The sequence below is a fragment of the Phocoena sinus genome, chromosome 1, assembly GCF_008692025.1.
Source record: "Phocoena sinus isolate mPhoSin1 chromosome 1, mPhoSin1.pri, whole genome shotgun sequence".
Lineage (NCBI taxonomy): Eukaryota > Metazoa > Chordata > Mammalia > Artiodactyla > Phocoenidae > Phocoena > Phocoena sinus.
Genome location: NC_045763.1, coordinates 97,455,913 through 97,474,054, shown reverse-complemented (window position 1 = coordinate 97,474,054; position 18,142 = coordinate 97,455,913). Strand labels below are relative to the sequence as shown.

The following is an 18,142-nucleotide window of genomic DNA, read 5'->3' as shown; positions in this document are numbered from 1 at the left end:
TTTAGGGCAAGGTGAAGTTGTGTCTCTGAATCATGTGTATTATGTAGGGAAAAAACATATACCAAGGGATAAAGTAGCTCTTAGCTTCAGCTTACACTGTACTGGTGAAACAAAAAATTTCATACCTTCTATAATTCCAACTATAGAATTCTTGAAAGAGATGGACTTTGGTTTTCTGTAGAGTTTTAAATTTTCCTACGAAGTTTCTTTTTATGTCCATTTACATAGAATCAGAAATAATCTTAATTAGCAAAAGCAATGGTTTTGTGATACGTAACAGCTTTCAATTCATCTTTCTGCCACAGAATTTATCTTGGAGAAATGTATGGTTTTTAGTAATAAGATAAATTTACAAATTTTAGTTCTGCAAGTAAGGTAAGATCTTAGGTGTGGTATTTCACAAAGGATACCTGACAGTGCAACTTCTGTATTTGGTGCCAGTGTCATTGACAAAAGTGAAATACTAAAGTCATTCACTCAAACATTTTCTCAGTTCCATATGCAAGGTACCATGTCCCCAGAAGCTGATACAGTTTGAAGAAGGAAACATATTCTGTAAACATACAATAATAACTAAAAGCAATATATTAAAAAATGAAGGTACAGGTAATTCCAACAATTTGAGTTTAAAAGCGTATTTAGTAATTTCTCCAGGAGATGGCACTGTTGAGTTGGCTTTTTTCTTTTCCCACAGTAAGACAATAGACCATTCATCTTTGTGTCACCCAAACAAAGAAATATTCCTGTGTAGCCCCTTTTCTCTCCCCGGCTAATCACATGCTACTGGAACTGACTGTCTTGTGATCTACTCCACAGTTGGCACAGATTAAAAAATAATCTCTCACAAAAATTATCTGACACATTGTAGTTAATGGAAAGGAACAAATTGTTCACCAGTTTTCATGGAGCTTTATGTCGTCAGTTCAGTAGCTGAGAACTTGGAATACTATTTTAGTGATTTTACCATCCTGCTCAGATGCCATTCAAAAATATTTTTCACTTGTCATGTTTTACTATGGTTGTTCTGGCAAAATGTAAATTTGTAAATTTTCGTTTGCAAATTAATGTGACTAGAGGATTTTAATGTAAACCTTGGGTTCGGTGCACTGCACCATTCATTTTCCTCTACAATAAATATATTCTCATTCGGGTTTACCTGCAGTTAATAGTTAAAAGTAATTTTTTTTAAAGTAATTTTTAGTTGCTTTATTTATTTGGGTGTAACATGTATACTTTGTGTCTTTCTATTTGTTCCCTTTTCTTCTGAACAACTGGCATTCTGAAGAGATGGAGTCAATAAAGAGAACATCCAGAACTGGTTTTACCTGCACTGCATGTTCCAGAATAAAGTTATGAGTGTAGTTTCTGCGATAAAGGGAACAGCGTAGGGGTTTTATTTATTGGAGGCGGGATGTTAATTTAGGGGATATTATATATCGAAAACCAAACTTGTGCAGTGCGCTCACTGCAGGGTTAAGGCACCCTGATAAATATGCATCTATGCAATGACCATGTCTAAAGTCGGCACTGAGCCAATTTTATAAAAGGGGGCAATTCTCTTGCCCCCTTTTACCTGCCCCCTAATGCCTAAGCTACTTTCTAACTCCAGGAAAATCAATAAGCAACTCCTTCTTTGGCTTAACCCCCTGCATAAGAGGAAGGTGAGAGAGGAGAGACTTTCTCCAGGCTTGCGTGAGTCACGGATGTTCTGATGTCTCCCTCCATGAGACTTAGCCCACACAGCTCTCCTTCACCTTGTGTCAGCAAGGCGGCTGCTTCAGCAGACAATGGGCGCTGCAGCGTGCGGGGGTTAAAAACCAGAAGCACCGGTTCATGACGGAGCCCCGTTTTCCAGCTGAGCAAACTCAGGGTTTCCCCGAGGAGATTTTCCAGGCGCTGCCACAACCCAAGGAATTTTAGGGGTGTCTCTGGGGGAGAAGAGGGGACCAACCCAGCCCCAACTTGAGGGTGCCAGAGGGAGCAACGAGGGGTCGGGTCGCCACGAAGCGGGGGCGTTCTTGTGAAGGAGGGAAGCTCCTACGCTAACTCTAGAAGCCCGGCCTTGGATACGCCGGCGAGAGGGGGATGACCTCAGCCGTCTCTGCCACGTTCCAGCCAATCAGTCCCGCAACTTGGCATCCTAATCCAGGACCCCCGAAGCCGGAGGCGACGCGAGCCAATGAGCAGTGGGCCGGGGAAGAAGGACAGGCGGCCAGCCTATGGGGGCGGAGAGGCCCGGCTGCGCATATCCAAGGAACGCCAGGCTCGGGCTCGGGGGTGTGGCGCGGCGCCGGCGGGGGTGGGCGGGCGCGCCGGGCGGCAGGTGTCGGCAGCGTAGGCATTCGGCGGCGATGGAGCGGCTCCGGGGAGCTGCTGGCGACCTCTCGCGCTGGCCCCACAGTCTCAGCCTCTTTCTCCTCCTCCAGCTGCTGCCGCCGGCGACCCTCGGCCAGGACCGGCTGGACGCGCCGCCACCGCCCGCTGCGCCGCTGTCGCGCTGGTCCGGCCCCGTCGGGGTGAGCTGGGGGCTGCGCGCGGCCGCGCCTGGGGGCTCGGCTCCCCGCGGCGGCCGTTGGCGCCGCAGCGCGCTCGACGAGGATGAGGACTGCGGCGGGGTCCGGGACTTCGTCGGCAGGCTGGCCAACAACACGCACCAGGTGAGCGGGCGCCGGGCCCGGGCACCGCCCGGACTACGAGGTGCCACCCGCGGGCCCCTGGCGGCCGGCCCGCGCACCCGGCTCTTCTTTCTCTGTCCGCGCGCCTCGCGTCCCAGCGGAGGAGACCCCGGCCGCTCGCCCGCCGCGCGGCGCCCGCGCCACCTGGGCCGCGGCCCCGAAACTACGGCGGGCGGGCGGGCCGAGTCGGGCCCGGAGAGCGGTCCCCGGACGCCGCAGCCCGGGCAGCTGTGTTTCGTCACAGGGGAAGCCGGCTTAGACTTTCACGGCATTCTTTTTTTTTTTTTTAAGTTGTCAGAATCTCTCGAGCGTTGTTGTTTTCCGTCTGTATAAATAATTCGGATCCAGCAACGCTATACCCCAACAGGAAGCTGGAGGAGTGGTTGGAGAAGTTGGGGCTAAACAGAAACAAACGTGTGTCCTCGCGGGGTCAGTACTTTCAGGGTGGGTAGGTGGGTGTTCAGAAATCCCAAAGCAATGATTAGGTTCCTGTGTGTGTTTTAATAGTTAAAGGAACAAGCTTGGCAATGGGGTGACAGCGTATATGTGATCTCTCTTACGCCTTCAACTTGACCTTCTATCATGGCATTGGACTCTGACCAGGATGTCTAGATCCTGTTGTAACAAGGTTTGCAATGGTTAAGAAACACATTGCAGATACTCTGCTTTGAGCTAGGTCCTAGTCGGACACTTTAAAAATTGTGGCAGTTCTGTTTCTGGGGACAAGCAACCCAACCTCTGCACACTACCGTGTTGACAAAGCGAGTTGTTGGCAATGTCCTGGCTACTTGCTCTAGATCAGCTCGGGCATCTTCCTCGTGTTTTTTTCTAGAACTGCCGGTTTAATTGTTGCATAACGTATTTTCAATTTAATGCATTTTCTCTCTTATCTCTCTTCCTCATCCAAAGAGAGTTGCACATGGGGACAGAGGTGAGTGGCTAACTGCACTTGTCCTCGTTGAACCACATTCTGTTATCAGCCGAATCTCAGTCTCCCCTTGATCTTTCTCCCTCTGCCTGGACTCTACTTGTTACCTGTGCAGAATTCTCTGATCTGGGGACCCAGGGCAATTGCAGTCAAAGCATAAGCAGTCAGGGAGAGCTCTTGCTAAACGCAGTCCAAGCAGCAGCTGCATAAAGGTGGCCAAGCTAGTGCTGACGTGTGGGATGGGTTGGGTGCAGATAGGGCAGAATGAGAACTGGGAAGTCTTCCCGTTTCATGAGGGGGAAAAAATGTGTAGACTTCCATCTCACGGTGGAGAGTTGAGAAAGGCTTTACAACACCAGTGCCTAATTTATAACAGGAGCACTTCCTTCCTTGAGCCAGCCAGACACAGCATTCTTACTCCATATTTGGATTCTTCTCTTGCTGATTGACCTACCTTTAGGACCTGGGGCTACTGGATTTATTCCTTTAGTCAGAATCTTCCCTGGTTGGTTTGAATTTATGTCATTTGCAATATATTGATTTCTAAAGCAAGAGGTTGAAAAACTGGCTCAGGGGGTTCTTAGGCCAGATCTACTCAAGAGCAGATCTGAAACCTCATTCTTTGAAGTCCACATGTTAATTAAAAAATCTTCCCTCTTTTTCTTTCATTTTATTTAGTTATTGTTTCCAGTGACTTTTTAAACTTATTTTTTTGTCTTCTTTCATTGAGCTCATTTAAACGAACTGTTTTTGCATTTCTTAATCATCCATGGTTTCTTCAGAGATCCCATCCTTTTTGTAGCATGTGTATGTGGTAAAAGTGGAACCACTGTTAATAATCTTCATCTTAGAAATGGTTGAATAAAGCAGTTCTTAGTGGTGCACCCCCTTAACCAAGACCTGTTATCTAGTGGTCTGTTCCGCTTTTCAATTCTATAGTTTTAGAAGTCATAATCATCCTGACCTCTGCTGAAGAGATCTGGTGTTGGGGGAGCCTTTATAAACAGTGTGAAATAAAAGTATAGGCATAACAGAACAACTTTTTATTAAAAATATTGTATACTTTTGTACAGCTGGGAAAGTGCCATTTAGAGTAGTTTTTCGTAAGATGACAGGATTCAATTCCCAAGAAAAATGAAAAGTTCGTTGTTCTCTTATTTGTTATAACTTGCTGTTCATGTCAAGCCACATTGCTTTATGTAGTCAGTGTACATGAATGTCCTCCAAAAGTCCAAGATGTGCTAGATACTGGGGGTGCCAAGATACAAAGAAGAGATAATTCAGACTGGAGAACGAAAAGCCTCAGAAAGTTTTAGCAAATCTCCTAGACCTGTTTCTATGGCTTATTTGGCTTTGTGAGAATATGTTGGTGTTTAACTAATCTTCTTAAGAGAGCAAAGTAGAACTAAAGCATGATAGTGCTTTTATAGTCTTCTGGTTTTAGGAGACCTGTGCCCTAATGACCTATATAACTCAGTCTCTTCACTCATGAAATCCAGCAAATACGTGTGTGTGCGTATTTATAAATGATTTTTTCTTAGACTAATGAATAACCTTCCTTTTGCCTTTAACCCCAAACTCTTTTCATGCCACACTGTTAACTGATTCTTTCCTTTAAGTGCTTGGAATGTTCATGACATGTATAACCTTTGTGCATGAGAGAAGTTGAGCAAGCCTAGATTTTATTAACATTGGTTGCTAAGTTGGATTGCTTCCAAACATTCCTCCTATAAGCACCCCTTTGAGGTTAGGCATGAAGCTCTGTCTTAAAGAAACAGATGAAATGCCTTGGTCAGAGTTATGGTGGTGGCTGACATAACTTCCTTACTTCTCATTCCTGAGTTCAGGCTATTTGACAATTTCCTTAAAACTTTTAAAACTTATGATTAGTAAAGCCAGGAATGTTGTTCATTCTCTGTCCTCCTTCTGTTCCTGTCATTAACTACTTCTTTACACATAACTTCCCAACTTCTACCCCAACATCAAAGCATCTGGTTTCTTATATAAACAGGCCCTGTAGTGAGGTTGTGTTGTATGGGGTGTCAGCTCTGAGAAGAATGCGTGTATTTGTTTGCTGGTGCTGGCAGGGCTGAGTCCAGGCTGACAGGACTGAATGTGCCTGTTGGAGGCTTCAGGGAGCTGCCGCTCTTAGCCTGTTGTGGATCTTTGTCACACCCGGAAATCTGAAGGTCAGTGCATTTAACTGCCCCGGAACTTTCTAACTGCCTCATTTATCCCAGTACCCACCCTCTCTTCATACTGCCTTCCCCGCCACTCCCACCGTCACCCTCTAGTTAATCTTTCTTGAGTCCTGTTTCATCCATTCGTGCTGGGGTCAAGGAATAGGAATTCTGTAGGATCTCCTTCCTGGTCCTGGTTGAGTAGAATGAGCAAAATCCTCATGAGGACTCTGCGCCCATACAGTGTATTCATCAGACTTTTAACCCCTACGGGATGTTAAAATGAATTCTGTATTGGGGATTTCAGTTAGAAGTATCAGCAAAGTTGATGAAGTATATTTATCTGGGGAAAGGTTAGTTGTCATCTGAGGTTTGGTTGAGGTGAGGGTAGAGAGCTAGCCAGGTAGGACAAGTGGCTCAAAGGGAATGCAGGGAAACAATTAGGTAAGTTCTCTGCTGACTCAAGTTTTTGGTTCTGCGCATAGTGATTTTTAATTAGAAAATTAAAAATCACTATGATGAGTCTCCTGGTCAATTTCTAATGACTATTTTCTTTCTCTAACGATAATAATAATAGGCTCCTTATCCTGCTGTTTTGATCTGATATTTTGTGTTAGGTTCACATAGGCTATTAGCTTCTTTTGCACTCTGCCAATTTCAAATCAACTCTTGCCAATAAACGTTGGGTTCTCAGTGGGTGACTGCAGAAACCATGCCCCCCAACTTTGTCCTAGTTGGCTTGTTACTCATGTGATCCTCACAGAAAGGGCAGTGCTTGAGGGCAATGGTCAGATCAGGAGAGTCACATTTCCTCTTCTTCCTTCCTACCCCTCAAGCTGTCTTTACAGAAAGTGAGCTGTGCTTTGAGACTGGAGAAACGAAACGAAGTGCAGATGTTTTATATGATTAGAAGCTAATGTTAAGGTAGACCAGATATCAAATTTGACATTAATTAAAAATGCTGCTTTTCGGGCTTCCCTGGTGGTGCAGTGGTTGATGCAGGGGACACGGGTTCGTGCCCCGGTCCGGGAAGATCCCACATGCCGCAGAGCGGCTGCAGTTACCTTTTTTTTTTGCGGTATGCGGGCCTCTCACTGTTGTGGCCTCTCCCGTTGCTGGGCACAGGCTCCGGACGCGCAGGCTCAGCGGCCATGGCTCACGGGCCCAGCCGCTCCGCGGCATGTGGGATCTTCCCGGACCGGGGCACGAACCCATGTCCCCTGCATCAGCAGGCGGACTCTCAACCACTGCGCCACCAGGGAAGCCCTCAGTTACCTTTTTATTTTTTTCTAACCAGTGTTTCTGTTGCATCTTGTACTCTTCTATTTAAATGCTTGGTGAAAACTTGTTCTTCCCACTGTCTACGTGGCCTCACTGATCTGTAAGTAGGTGGTTTTGAGGAGTAATGGGGCTTGAGGAACAAACTGGTCAATTTCAGTCTGTTCTAGGCAGAGTTTTTTTTCCTGACACTGTAATAGTGACTGCAGTCAAAGTTGGGTTAGTAATATGTGGCTTTGAGCTATCTGAGTTGAATGAATCTTCATGATAGATGCTTCATACCTTTAGAGGTTGTTAGGTGAATGCTGGACATGTGTTTTTTTGTTTTGTTTTGTTTGTTTTGTTTTTTAAGATTGGGGCTATTTTTTCCTTCTCTGTCCTCAACCCCAGTCTCAGGAAACCACAACAAAAACAAAATCTTCCATTCAGAGCCTGTGGTGTTTTCCTGAGAAAGTTTTCTGTGAATGTAATTTATTTTCTGGTTTGCATTTCAGTATCTGGCCCTCAACTCCTCATCTACAGCATGAGAAGTTTTGGACTAGATTTAAAATGTCTAAAGAACTCTGTGATTAATATGGAAGAAGAGGAGGCCAAAGGTTGTGATCACAAATGTTTACTGGTTGTTTCCAAGTTTAGAAGCAAATTGTGGCTGTTCCATTTCCCAGTTGAACTTGAACATAGCCTGGATTTCACATCTGGGGGTAATTTGTTACCACCTCCAGAGCTTGCTTCAGTGAAATATGAGTGTTCTTAAAGATAACAGGAGTATTTCTTTTTTCATATAATTGTGGAAGACATTTGACTTTTTATTTTTGGGAAATACTTTATTGTTCCTTGTTGGCTGAAAAAAATCTAATGCAAATCAAAGCTACTAGCTTGGATATTCCAAAAGCAAACCAAATAGATATCTAGCAGTAAATTTGTTTTTTCTTTTCCTTCCCTACAGCACTCTGCCAAAACTGGGGCTTTTATTTTTTCTTTTTGTCTTGGCTGCCTGTGTGCTTGAAAATAGATGGTCAGCTTCCCATTAAATACTCAGCCCTGTGCGAGTTAGAAACTTACGTGTGATTAATTGGCTTGATTTATTTTCATTAGAAGAAAATGTATGGTTTTTTCCTTCTAGGGCTTATGAGTAGTATCTCTCTTATGTTTGCTTTTGTTAAGAGTTTTGCTCTTTTTTTTTTTCCTGTATGTTCTAAAAAACTAAGTTCTAATATTGTAGTTGAGCCTGTTTGCAAATCTGATTCAACAGTAAGATCACCCTGAAGTACCAAGAGAAATTGAACTGGGAAGGAAATTTTTAACTGACATTAGTACTTCCCAGACAGGATAGTTCAGATCAAATGTTTATCTGGTACCTGCTCTTTGTCAAAGAGTTTCACATCATAAATATGCTATATGAAAAGTTCAAAAAAGACTTCTTAATACTCAGATTTGAATCCTGGCTCTGCTGTTTCATAGTTGTATGGTATGATCATAGACAATCACTTAACTTCTCTGACCTTTATTTATTATTTTTTTTAAAACTGGAGAATCAGTTTTAGGATTATTTGGAGGGTCAAGTGAGAAGTTTTATCAGAATGTTTTGTTAAATGTATTGTGCAGATATCTTTCACTCAAACACTTCTGGAGTTCTGGCCTGTACGTAAGAAAAGTTAAACATTAAAAACATCCGCGTTGGGCTTCCCTGGTGGCGCAGTGGTTGAGAGTCCGCCTGCCGATGCAGGGGACACGGGTTCGTGCCCTGGTCCGGGAAGATCCCACATGCCATGGAGCGGCTGGGCCCGTGAGCCATGGCCGCTGAGCCTGCACGTCCAGAGCCTGTGCTCTGCAACGGGAGAGGCCACAACAGTGAGAGGCCCGCGTACCGCAAAAAAAAACCCAAAACATTCGCATTGATGTCATCTTAAGTATTTAGCTGTTCAGAGATGGCTTGCTGAGAGTTTGGAAGAGTTTTTGAAGAAGGCATGACCACTGCAGTGCAGTGGTCTGGGAAGGCCTCATGGATGAAGAGAGAATCAAAGTGTGGAGGGAATTCTTAGGGAGACCTGTAAAGGCATGGAGGTAGGGAAGTCCAAGACATGCTCAGGGGATGATCAGTGGGGACTTTCTGTTGGGGAGAAGTAGTTGATGAGAAGTATGAAAAACTAAGGTTTCCAGGAAAACATATAGAGAAGTAAAAAAAGATAGCTCTTCCTGCCGATGCAGGGGACATGGGTTCATGCCCCGGTCCAGGAGGATCCCACATGCCGTGGAGCGGCTGGGCCCGTGGGCCATGGCCACTGAGCCTGCGTGTCCGGAGCCTGTGCTCCGCAACGGGAGAGGCCACAGCAGTGAGAGGCCCGTGTACTGCAAAAAAAAAAAAAAGATAGCTCTTTATGGGGGATGGGAAAAGAGGGGAGGTATGGGGAGGGAGTCTGCCATTAGGACTTACTGGAGAAGGTGTTTTAACAGGTAGTGGTTGACATGAGGCTAGAGCTGGATAAACCAGAGGTGGAAATGGGGAGCCAAGAAGAGTTATCCTTTTGGACGTTGACTGTTACTGTGCTCTGTCCAACAGGAGAGCAGAATAGAGGGCAGGGCCGACCATCTTTTATACTTGAAGTGCTCAAGGTTCCAAGAAACAATCCAGGACTCCTGGACCTTATTGAAGGAGGTTGTGAGCCCAGACATGAGGAACCCAGGAGCTATAAGACAGTGAAGCCCGTGAACAGATTTTTCTGAACATTTGTGAACAAGGGTAAGATTGAACTCTTGCTGATAATGTGCTTAACAGTTTGAATCATAGATTGTTAAGCTGATTAACTGGTCAGATCTCTTACCAAGAAGGCTAAATGACTTGCTTACAGGCCAAGAGCTGGGCGTAGAACACTTACGTCCCAACATGGTGCTGCATTTGGAAGTGTTTCATAGAGATATTTTAAGTCAATGCATTTGCTTTAGGAATAAAGCAGGGTTATAGACCCCAGTTGTAAGTCATGTAGTTGTGAATTCCTCTCTGCTCCTTGAGGTCATAGTTCCCTCAACAGAGCTCAATTAGCCTTTCTAAGCCTCAGCTCCCCATCATGTAAAATGAAGTATTATCATAAGGCTTCAAAGAGAGAATGTTTTGAAAACCTTGAATCCTACCACATATGTAGGATTTATGTCATTTCTATATTTTTTTAAATTTATTTTATTTATTTTTGGCTGCACTGGGACTTCGTTGCTGTGCGTGGGCTTTCTCTAGTTGCGGCAAGCGGAGCCTACTCTTCGCTGTGGTGTGCGGGCTTCTCATTGCAGTGGCTTCTCTTGTTGCAGAGCACGGGCTCTAGGTGTGCGGGCTTCAGTAGTTGTGGCACATGGGCTCAGTAGTTGTGGCTCGCAGGCTTTAGAGCACAGGCTCAGTAGTTGTGGCGCATGGCTTAGTCGCTCTGCGGCATGTGGGATCTTCCCCGACCAGGGCTCGAACCCGTGTCCCCTGCATTGGCAGGCGGATTCTTAACCACTGTGCCACCAAGGAAGCCCCATGTCATTTCTTAATAAGCCTGTTGATATATTACTGTGTCCATAGAGTCCAATTGTCAGCCAAATGAGCCTGATAAATACCAACTCCAGAGGAACATGTGCATAAAAGGAGACAGATGAGGCATAAATGTATTCGGTTTTATCACTTGGCAGGGTTGGGTGACAGGCTTGGGCGGAGGTGGCAAGAATGAGAGTGAGTCAAGATTGGCAGAAATGTAAGAAGCATATGTGTTCCTTTTTTTTTTTTTTAACCTTCATGATTACATCAAAATTTTAACTGGTTAATATGAGTGATACTAACAAGTGGTATTAATTGGAGTTCTTTGAGGCCGTGGTTAGGAAGGAATGTGATCACAGGTTAGACCTGGATTCAAACTTCAGTGGTAACCAGGGACAGATGACCCTTAGTGAACCTTAGTTTTTTCATCTATAAAATGGATATACTAATACGTACCCCTTAGGGTCTTTGTGAAGATTAAATGAGACAGTGTAGAATTTGGTGTGTATTCATCCTTTATTGGATGTTTTTTATAATGATTATCTACACAAAGCTTCTAATGCATTACCAGTTAGATGCTCAGATATTTGTGTATGCACTTAAATTTTTTTTCCATAGCTGAAATATTCCAGGAGAATTAGTATGGGTACTCACAGGAACCAAATATGTATTAAGAATTATGTACTAGTTATGTGCTTGGACTTGGAGTTAAAAAAAAATTGGGTATGGTGAGGGAGAGACCATCTATTCAAAGTATCTTTCTTGAAGCCATGGGAGATGGAGGAGAAAATAACCCCACCATCATCAGATACCTGGTCATCTGGTTATAATAGTTTCAAGTATATATAGTTATTTACTTATAGTGTTAAAGAACTTACAATTAAAAAAAATAAGGCTACTTATAATTCAATAACTATTTCTCTTCTCATTCATTAAGCTTTAAATATGCGGTTTTAAGTTGACAGCTCTAAAATAGCACTTTGCCTGTTTCACCCTGATTCATTAACTGAGCAATCACTATTAGCTTTGTACTCTATTGACCTCTGTAACGTTTTAAGAAATATTAGTGAGATGTGATAGGTACTCCTCAAGAACTTAGCTTGAGAGCAGGGCAGACCAGAATGTTAATGGATTCTTTTTCATAATGCGCGTATACCTTTAAGGTAGCATCTCACCATTTCCTGGCCTACGTTAGCTCTGCTCTAGTTGAAGTTACCTTATCACCAGTCCCTTTAGCTTGCCATGTGCTCTGTTGCTTCTCCATTTTTGTTTTCATGGCATTCCTCCTGTCTGAATGCCTTTCTAGCTCTGCTTGTTTTTTTTCTGTTCTCACCTACAACATTTAACAATGCCATGTAATCCAGCACTTTACTATAGTATTCTATTTTGTATTCACTTTCATTTATTCAATTGGTATTGTCCAGATTATAAACACCTTAAAGGTAGTACAAGCATGACCCCTTAACTTCACCCTTTTGCCTCACATAGTGCTGGAGAAAGTGTAGTCATTAAATGTATAGTCTGGAGTCAGACAGACAGGAGCTTGAATCCTTGCTCTGCCACTTACCAGCTGTGTAACTTTGGGAGAATTATTTAACCTCTCTGACCCTCTTTCTTCATCTGTAAAGTAGCAATGGTGCTTTATATATCATGAGTGCTCAGTAAAGGTCAATATTATTATTATTCAACAACTTTTTATTGAGCACCTACTGTGTGTTGGGCCTTGTACTGGGTACTGGAAACTGATTTGGAAAACAACATGCAAGATCCCGCCTTTATGGACCAGTAGAGAAAATGGACATTAAACACATATGTAATTACAAATACAATAAGTACCAAGAAGGAAAAAAGCAACTACAGGAGAATAATTGACAGAGGTCCTTTTAGCCTGGGGCACTAGGAAGCGCTTGCTGAGAAAGTACTTAAACTGGTACTGGAAGATGAATAGAATTTTTCCTGTAGGAGTGTCCCAGACAGAGAGAAAAGCATGTTCACAGGCCTGGGGCTAGAAGGAGCATGGTGCACCCAGAGGTCTGGAAGAAGGCCAGTGTAGCAGAGGGAGGCCGGGCTGGTCCCCACACCCAGTGAGGACCGGTGAGCTTTTATGGTCCAGTCAGCTGGCCACTGGTGCATATCCTTTCATCACTTTCTTTTTGAAATGTAAAAATTAAATGCTAACAGTTTGAAATTTAACTCATTTATTAGGCATGATTAGAAATGAATAATCCCATGAAGATGAGTTTTTTGAAAACTAAGCCTAGGGAGGCATTTAAGCCTACCCTTTTGAATGCCAAAGTTTGTGTTTTTGTTATTTTTAATGGACATCTTTCTAAAATACATACGTCTCTGCCTTCTTTGTCAACAGTATGACCTTGGATCATTAAGGAGATTAAATTATGCTGTACCACGACTCACATTATTTTAAAGTGGTATGGCATTAATGCCCTCAAGGTCTGTTGAGATTTGTGGGGCTATTTTCTCCCATTTTGAATGGCCCAGATTTATGAGCTTAGTGCCATTGTCTGCCTGTTGAAGTTTACTCTTTTTTCCTGCAGAAATGATAGTCCCCTTGCAATATCCTGTTCCTTCTTGCTGCTGTCCCTGTCTCTAGATACAGTGTTGCCCAAATTTAACTTCTGTAAGCTAAGAAATTTTACTTCTGTAAGATGCTTCTATAAACTGAGAAAAAGATTTCTAATTTTAGGCAATCTAACAGGTTTAGCAGATTGATTTAGAGCGACAGTCTGCAGGTTTCTCTTAGTGGTCAGGTGCATAGGGTTTTATTGCATGGACACTGTCATCAGAGGTCTCTCTCCCTTGCTTCCTTTCAGTGAATGTGCAGGTTGTTGAGGTTTCTAGATAATGGAGTTGCTGTTGCCCTTTCCTGTTGACACTAGAGTATTGTAGAGCAAGGGGCTGATTTTTTTTTTGTTTTTTTCCCAAATGAAGGCAGAGCAGTGGAAAAGCAAACTGAGGTGTGAAATTATTGATGAGCCATAGAATTTTAAAGCTTATAGGTACTGGAAATGTTGTCATTCCAGCTTCCTCGCCTTGGTGGTGAAGTTAGGTTTTACTGCCCAAGTTCACAGAGCTGTTGGCAGAGCCGGAAATGAAATTCACATTGACCAGGTATTAGCCCAGTGCTCTCCTCTGTACCATCCTGCCTCACAGAAAACTCTGAATAATTGAATAGGTTTGCAGACTTGTATACTGTTTTATGTTTAGCCTTTTTATTTCTAAGGATAGTCTCTGGGAGGACTGGAACATTTGTGATCTTATTTTTGGCTCGTGTTTTATGGTCCTAGCAGTGCCTTATTTAACGGAACTGTATTCTGTTAAGATTTTATTCCTGCCCGCAAGAGCTTTGCCCAGGTCTTGTCCCAAACCTCTCTTACACCATCACTGTGTCCTGTCTATCCCTGTGTTCCCTGTTTGGGGTTTGAAAGCCTAAATCTTAAATTCCCAGCCTTTATGGGATCACCAGTGCCTTGTTATTTCATTTGATTCTTATTATTCCAGTGAGTGAAGGAGCATAATTCAGTTTTACTCCTGAGGAAGTAGATTCCCAAGAGAGAAAATGATTTGTGCCCACTTTCCCAACCAGTTAGTTACTAGACCAGGCTTTAACACCCTTTTGCAGTTTTATTTTTCACAATGACAGGTTGTCTTCTGTAGGTTGAATATCTAGCATGTTTAGTCTTCATTCTTAGACTTCTGTTAAGAAGTGTGTTCATAGAGTATAAGCTCCCTGAGCACAGAGTATGTGTTATCACTGCTGTGTCTGCAGTGCCCCAAAGAGGGTCCGGCACATGGTAGGCAAGCAGATGTATTTGTTGAAAGAAGGAACATGTGTGAAGGATGGCATCATTGAATTCACTCTCTGTTTACTTGCCAGAGAGGTTGCTCCTGATGGCCAGACTGTCGGGTCATCTGCAAGTGGCTTTTAAACTGGGGCGCGCCATGTGAAACTGATCCAGGCTCAGTTGTGCTGGTGTTAATTCTTTCAGTGTTTTACTTTTGATCAGGTGTGTAACTAAAGATAGGCAGAGGTTTCTCATTACCAGAAGTTTTTTCCAAGCTACGGTGACTCTCGGGACCAACTTTAAGTTCTCCCAGCTATAGTAACAGTAATTTAATTAGACTTCTTGTTTGATTAGATGTGAAGACAGAGTTATTTCCGTAAAGAATGTTGTGTTTTATGGCCTTTCGCTTTTCCAGATGGAACTAGGGATTAGCCAAATGACCACAGAAATGGACATTTTTGTTAATTCATGGTCTCTAAAATGTGTGGACCTCAGGCTTTAAATGGTGGGCATTAAATGTGTGGATGAGTCTTGCATTATCCTCTGTCAAGATGGTTGTATTTCAGAGAAGGTAGTACAAGCTGTCACCTACTTTCTAACGTAATGGGTCCCTGAAAACCAATTTGGTTATAAATCCCAGTCAGTGACTCCCTGCTGCCCAGAGCTCCCCTACCAGAGGTCAGTATATGGCTATCAGTGCCACCTGGGACACTAGAAATCACTATTCAACAGATGATGGGGTGGGGAGTAATTCAGTCACCATGGAAAAACTATAAAGAAGAAGCACCACCATAAATTCTGCCACTTAGAGATGGTTGCTGTTAATATTTGGAAGAATGTTTTTAACCATAAACGCGCACACACACGATTTTACATGCTATTCTGTAAACCTGCTTTTTACTCAACATGTTATGAATATCTTTCAATGTCAGTAAATACCTGAAACATTTTTATTAGCACCTGGTATATTGTTTCATTGCATAACATAACGCATTTAACAAAGCTTCAGTTCTTGTCTAGAATATACAGGTATAGTAATATGGGGTTGTTATGTGGATTAAATGATAATGTGTGCAAGCTGTTTAACACAGTAGATGGCCTGCAGGATGCAGTAAACCTTCAGGTGTATAACGTATTTTGTAAAGATGTGTAATTATCCCCTGATAATAAATTCCTGAGTGGGATTGCTTGGGTCATGTGGTGTGGACATTTTCAGTTCTGATTCACATCACCAAATAGCTCTCCAGAAAAGTTACAGCAGTTTATATATTCCCACCCACAGTGCACACAGGTGCTCTGGTCTCCACCCCTCACTGGATACATTTTGTCAAGCGCTTCCAACAGGTGGAAAATGTTACCACATTATTTTTCTTTGATTTTCTTTTGATTACTAGTGAGATTGAATAGCTTTTCAAACATTATTGGTCATTTCTGTGTCCTTTTGTGAATTACTTGTTTGTGTCCTTTGCCTATTTTCTTTTCTTTTAAATTTTATTTATTTTTGGCTGCATTGGGTCTTAGTTGCTGCACACGGGAGCTACACTTCGTTGCAGCGCGCAGGCTTCTCATTGCGGTGGCTTCTCATGTTGCGAGCATGGGCTGTAGGTGCTGGCTTCAGTAGTTGCAGTACAAGGCTCAGTAGTTGTGGCTCGCGGGCTCTAGAGCGCAGGCTCAGTAGTTGTGGCGCACGGGCTTAGTTGCTCTGCGGAATGTGGGATCTTCCCGGACCAGGGCTCGGAGCCATGTCCCCTGCATTGGCAGGCGGATTCTTAACCACTGCGCCACCAGGGAAGTCCCTGCCTATTTTCTTTTGAGATCTTTGTCTTTTTCTTATTGATTTGAAAACTCTGTATTAACCCTTTATTGTGTTGCAAATAATTTTTTCCAGTTTTTTTTAACTTTATGTTCAGTATTTTGCCATTAATTTTTTTTTTAATAGTCAAAGTAATTGCTATATTAAGGGTTCTGGGTTTTGTATCATTTTTTGTAATGGTCTTCTCATTTCTAAGATTATAAAAATATTCACTCATACTTCTAGGATTTTTATGGTTTAACTTTCTGTATTTAAATCTTTGTCATATGTGGAATTTAATGTGGAGTCGGGGTGGGGGGGTAAGAAGGGAGTTAGGAATCCAGCTTTTTATTTTTCCCAAATAGCTGGTTTTTCCAAAACTCTTTTACCACTGATTTGAAATGCTTGCTTTATCATACACTAAAAGAAACTTTGTCCAGTCTTGGACTTTGTTTTGTTCCATTGATCTATCTTATCTATTCCTGTGCCAGTGACTGTGCTAGGGGATTAATAAACCTCTCACTAGATGGGGCAAGTTTCATGCTCATCTGTTCCTGATAGAATCACGCTGACATTTGACATAGCTAATCTTAAAGTTCTTGGTTTCTGAGCTTTCTACAATAGGGTATAATTATGTAATCTGAATTACTGTATTTACTCTGTGGCCCCTCTAGATGCTGGTTTTGGATTGCTAATCACACAAACAGTATATTTACGTGGTTTCCCTTAATTTTGACCTGCTTCTAGATCCTGCATTTGACTGACTGCTTAGCAATATGTAGTGGCCAGATCGTGTTCTCTTTGTGCTAAATAATCTACCTCTTAAGCATACTACATTGGAGGAGCACAACTATTGTTTACCAGAAATAAAACAGGCTTCAGCTCTCTGCCACCTTCTCCATTTCATTTGTCATGTATACAGCTAATACTTAACATCTTTTTTGTAACAATGCTTGAAGTAGACACTTTACCTTCTATTGGCTGGACTCCTCAACTCCTAAATGTTTTATTTGTATGTTTAGTATTTTAATATTGTAGGATATTCATTGGAAATATTGTGTTGGAGGTTTGGGGTTTTCTCTTCCTAAAGGGCTTATTCTGCCTTTCAGTTCTTTCTATCCAGAGTTTTGTCCTCTGCTCTTATTTCTTTTATTCATCTAACTTTGCCTTGATTAGAGCAGTTGAACCATAACTTATTAGTTGATTATGTTCAGCTGTATGTACCGTTGGAAACCTTCCTCATTTTTTTTTTTTCTTTTTACAATTTGTTTTTATTTGTATCACACAGTACAACTGTTCAAAAAACTTTATGCCATTCTGGAAAAGAAAAGGCTCCCTTAAATAGAAGGACCAAAGTGATAATGGGGAGAATAAAATAGGTTAATGCAGGAAAATGTGGTTTTGGATTCTTTATCTAATAATAGTATGATAGGCAGAAAGAGTTCCAAGTTTTACTTACAAAGGACCAAAACAAATGAAATCCTAGAAAAGAATATGGGGCTTCCCTGGTGGCGCAGTGGTTGAGAGTCCGCCTGTCGATGCAGGGGACGCGGGTTCGTGCCCCGGTCCGGGAGGATCCCACATGCCGCGGAGCGGCTGGGCCCGTGAGCCACGGCCGCTGAGCCTGCGCGTCCGGAGCCTGTGCTCCGCAGCGCGAGAGGCCACAGCAGTGAGAGGCCCGCCTACCGCAAAAAAAAAAAAAAAAAAAAAAAAAAAAAGAATATGGAGGCAGCCAACTAGCCAATTGACCATTACATAGGTAGAACATAACCCCCCTTCCATTTATCCCATAGCCAAGGAGTATCATTTGCTTTTGCTTAGGACCAGGAATGTGTACATTGTGATGCTCAGAAAGGCAGCAGAGAAGCACCATATATTTTCAATCCAGAATGAACACAACATACCGTGGAATCTTTTGGGTTTAGTTTCTCCCAAGAATAGATCTGACTCTTGTGGGGTAAAAGAAAGTAAGAACCAGGCT

At 42.8% G+C, this 18,142-nt stretch overlaps 1 protein-coding gene across 4 annotated transcripts in view; it reads left to right on the top strand.

Moving 5' to 3' along the window:
* Nucleotides 1-2,290: 2,290 nt before the first annotated feature.
* The window catches only part of SORT1 (sortilin 1), a 74,582-nt gene continuing 58,730 nt past the window's right edge, over nucleotides 2,291-18,142 (top strand). For 3 of the 4 annotated variants that reach the window (XM_032629889.1, XM_032629900.1, XM_032629879.1), the window contains exon 1: nucleotides 2,292-2,657. In XM_032629889.1, coding sequence (XP_032485780.1) covers nucleotides 2,352-2,657 — 306 coding nt within the window. In that variant the 5' untranslated portion in view covers nucleotides 2,292-2,351. Of the gene's footprint in view, nucleotides 2,658-18,142 lie in introns of all 4 variants that reach the window. The other variant, XM_032629909.1, reaches the window with a different exon arrangement.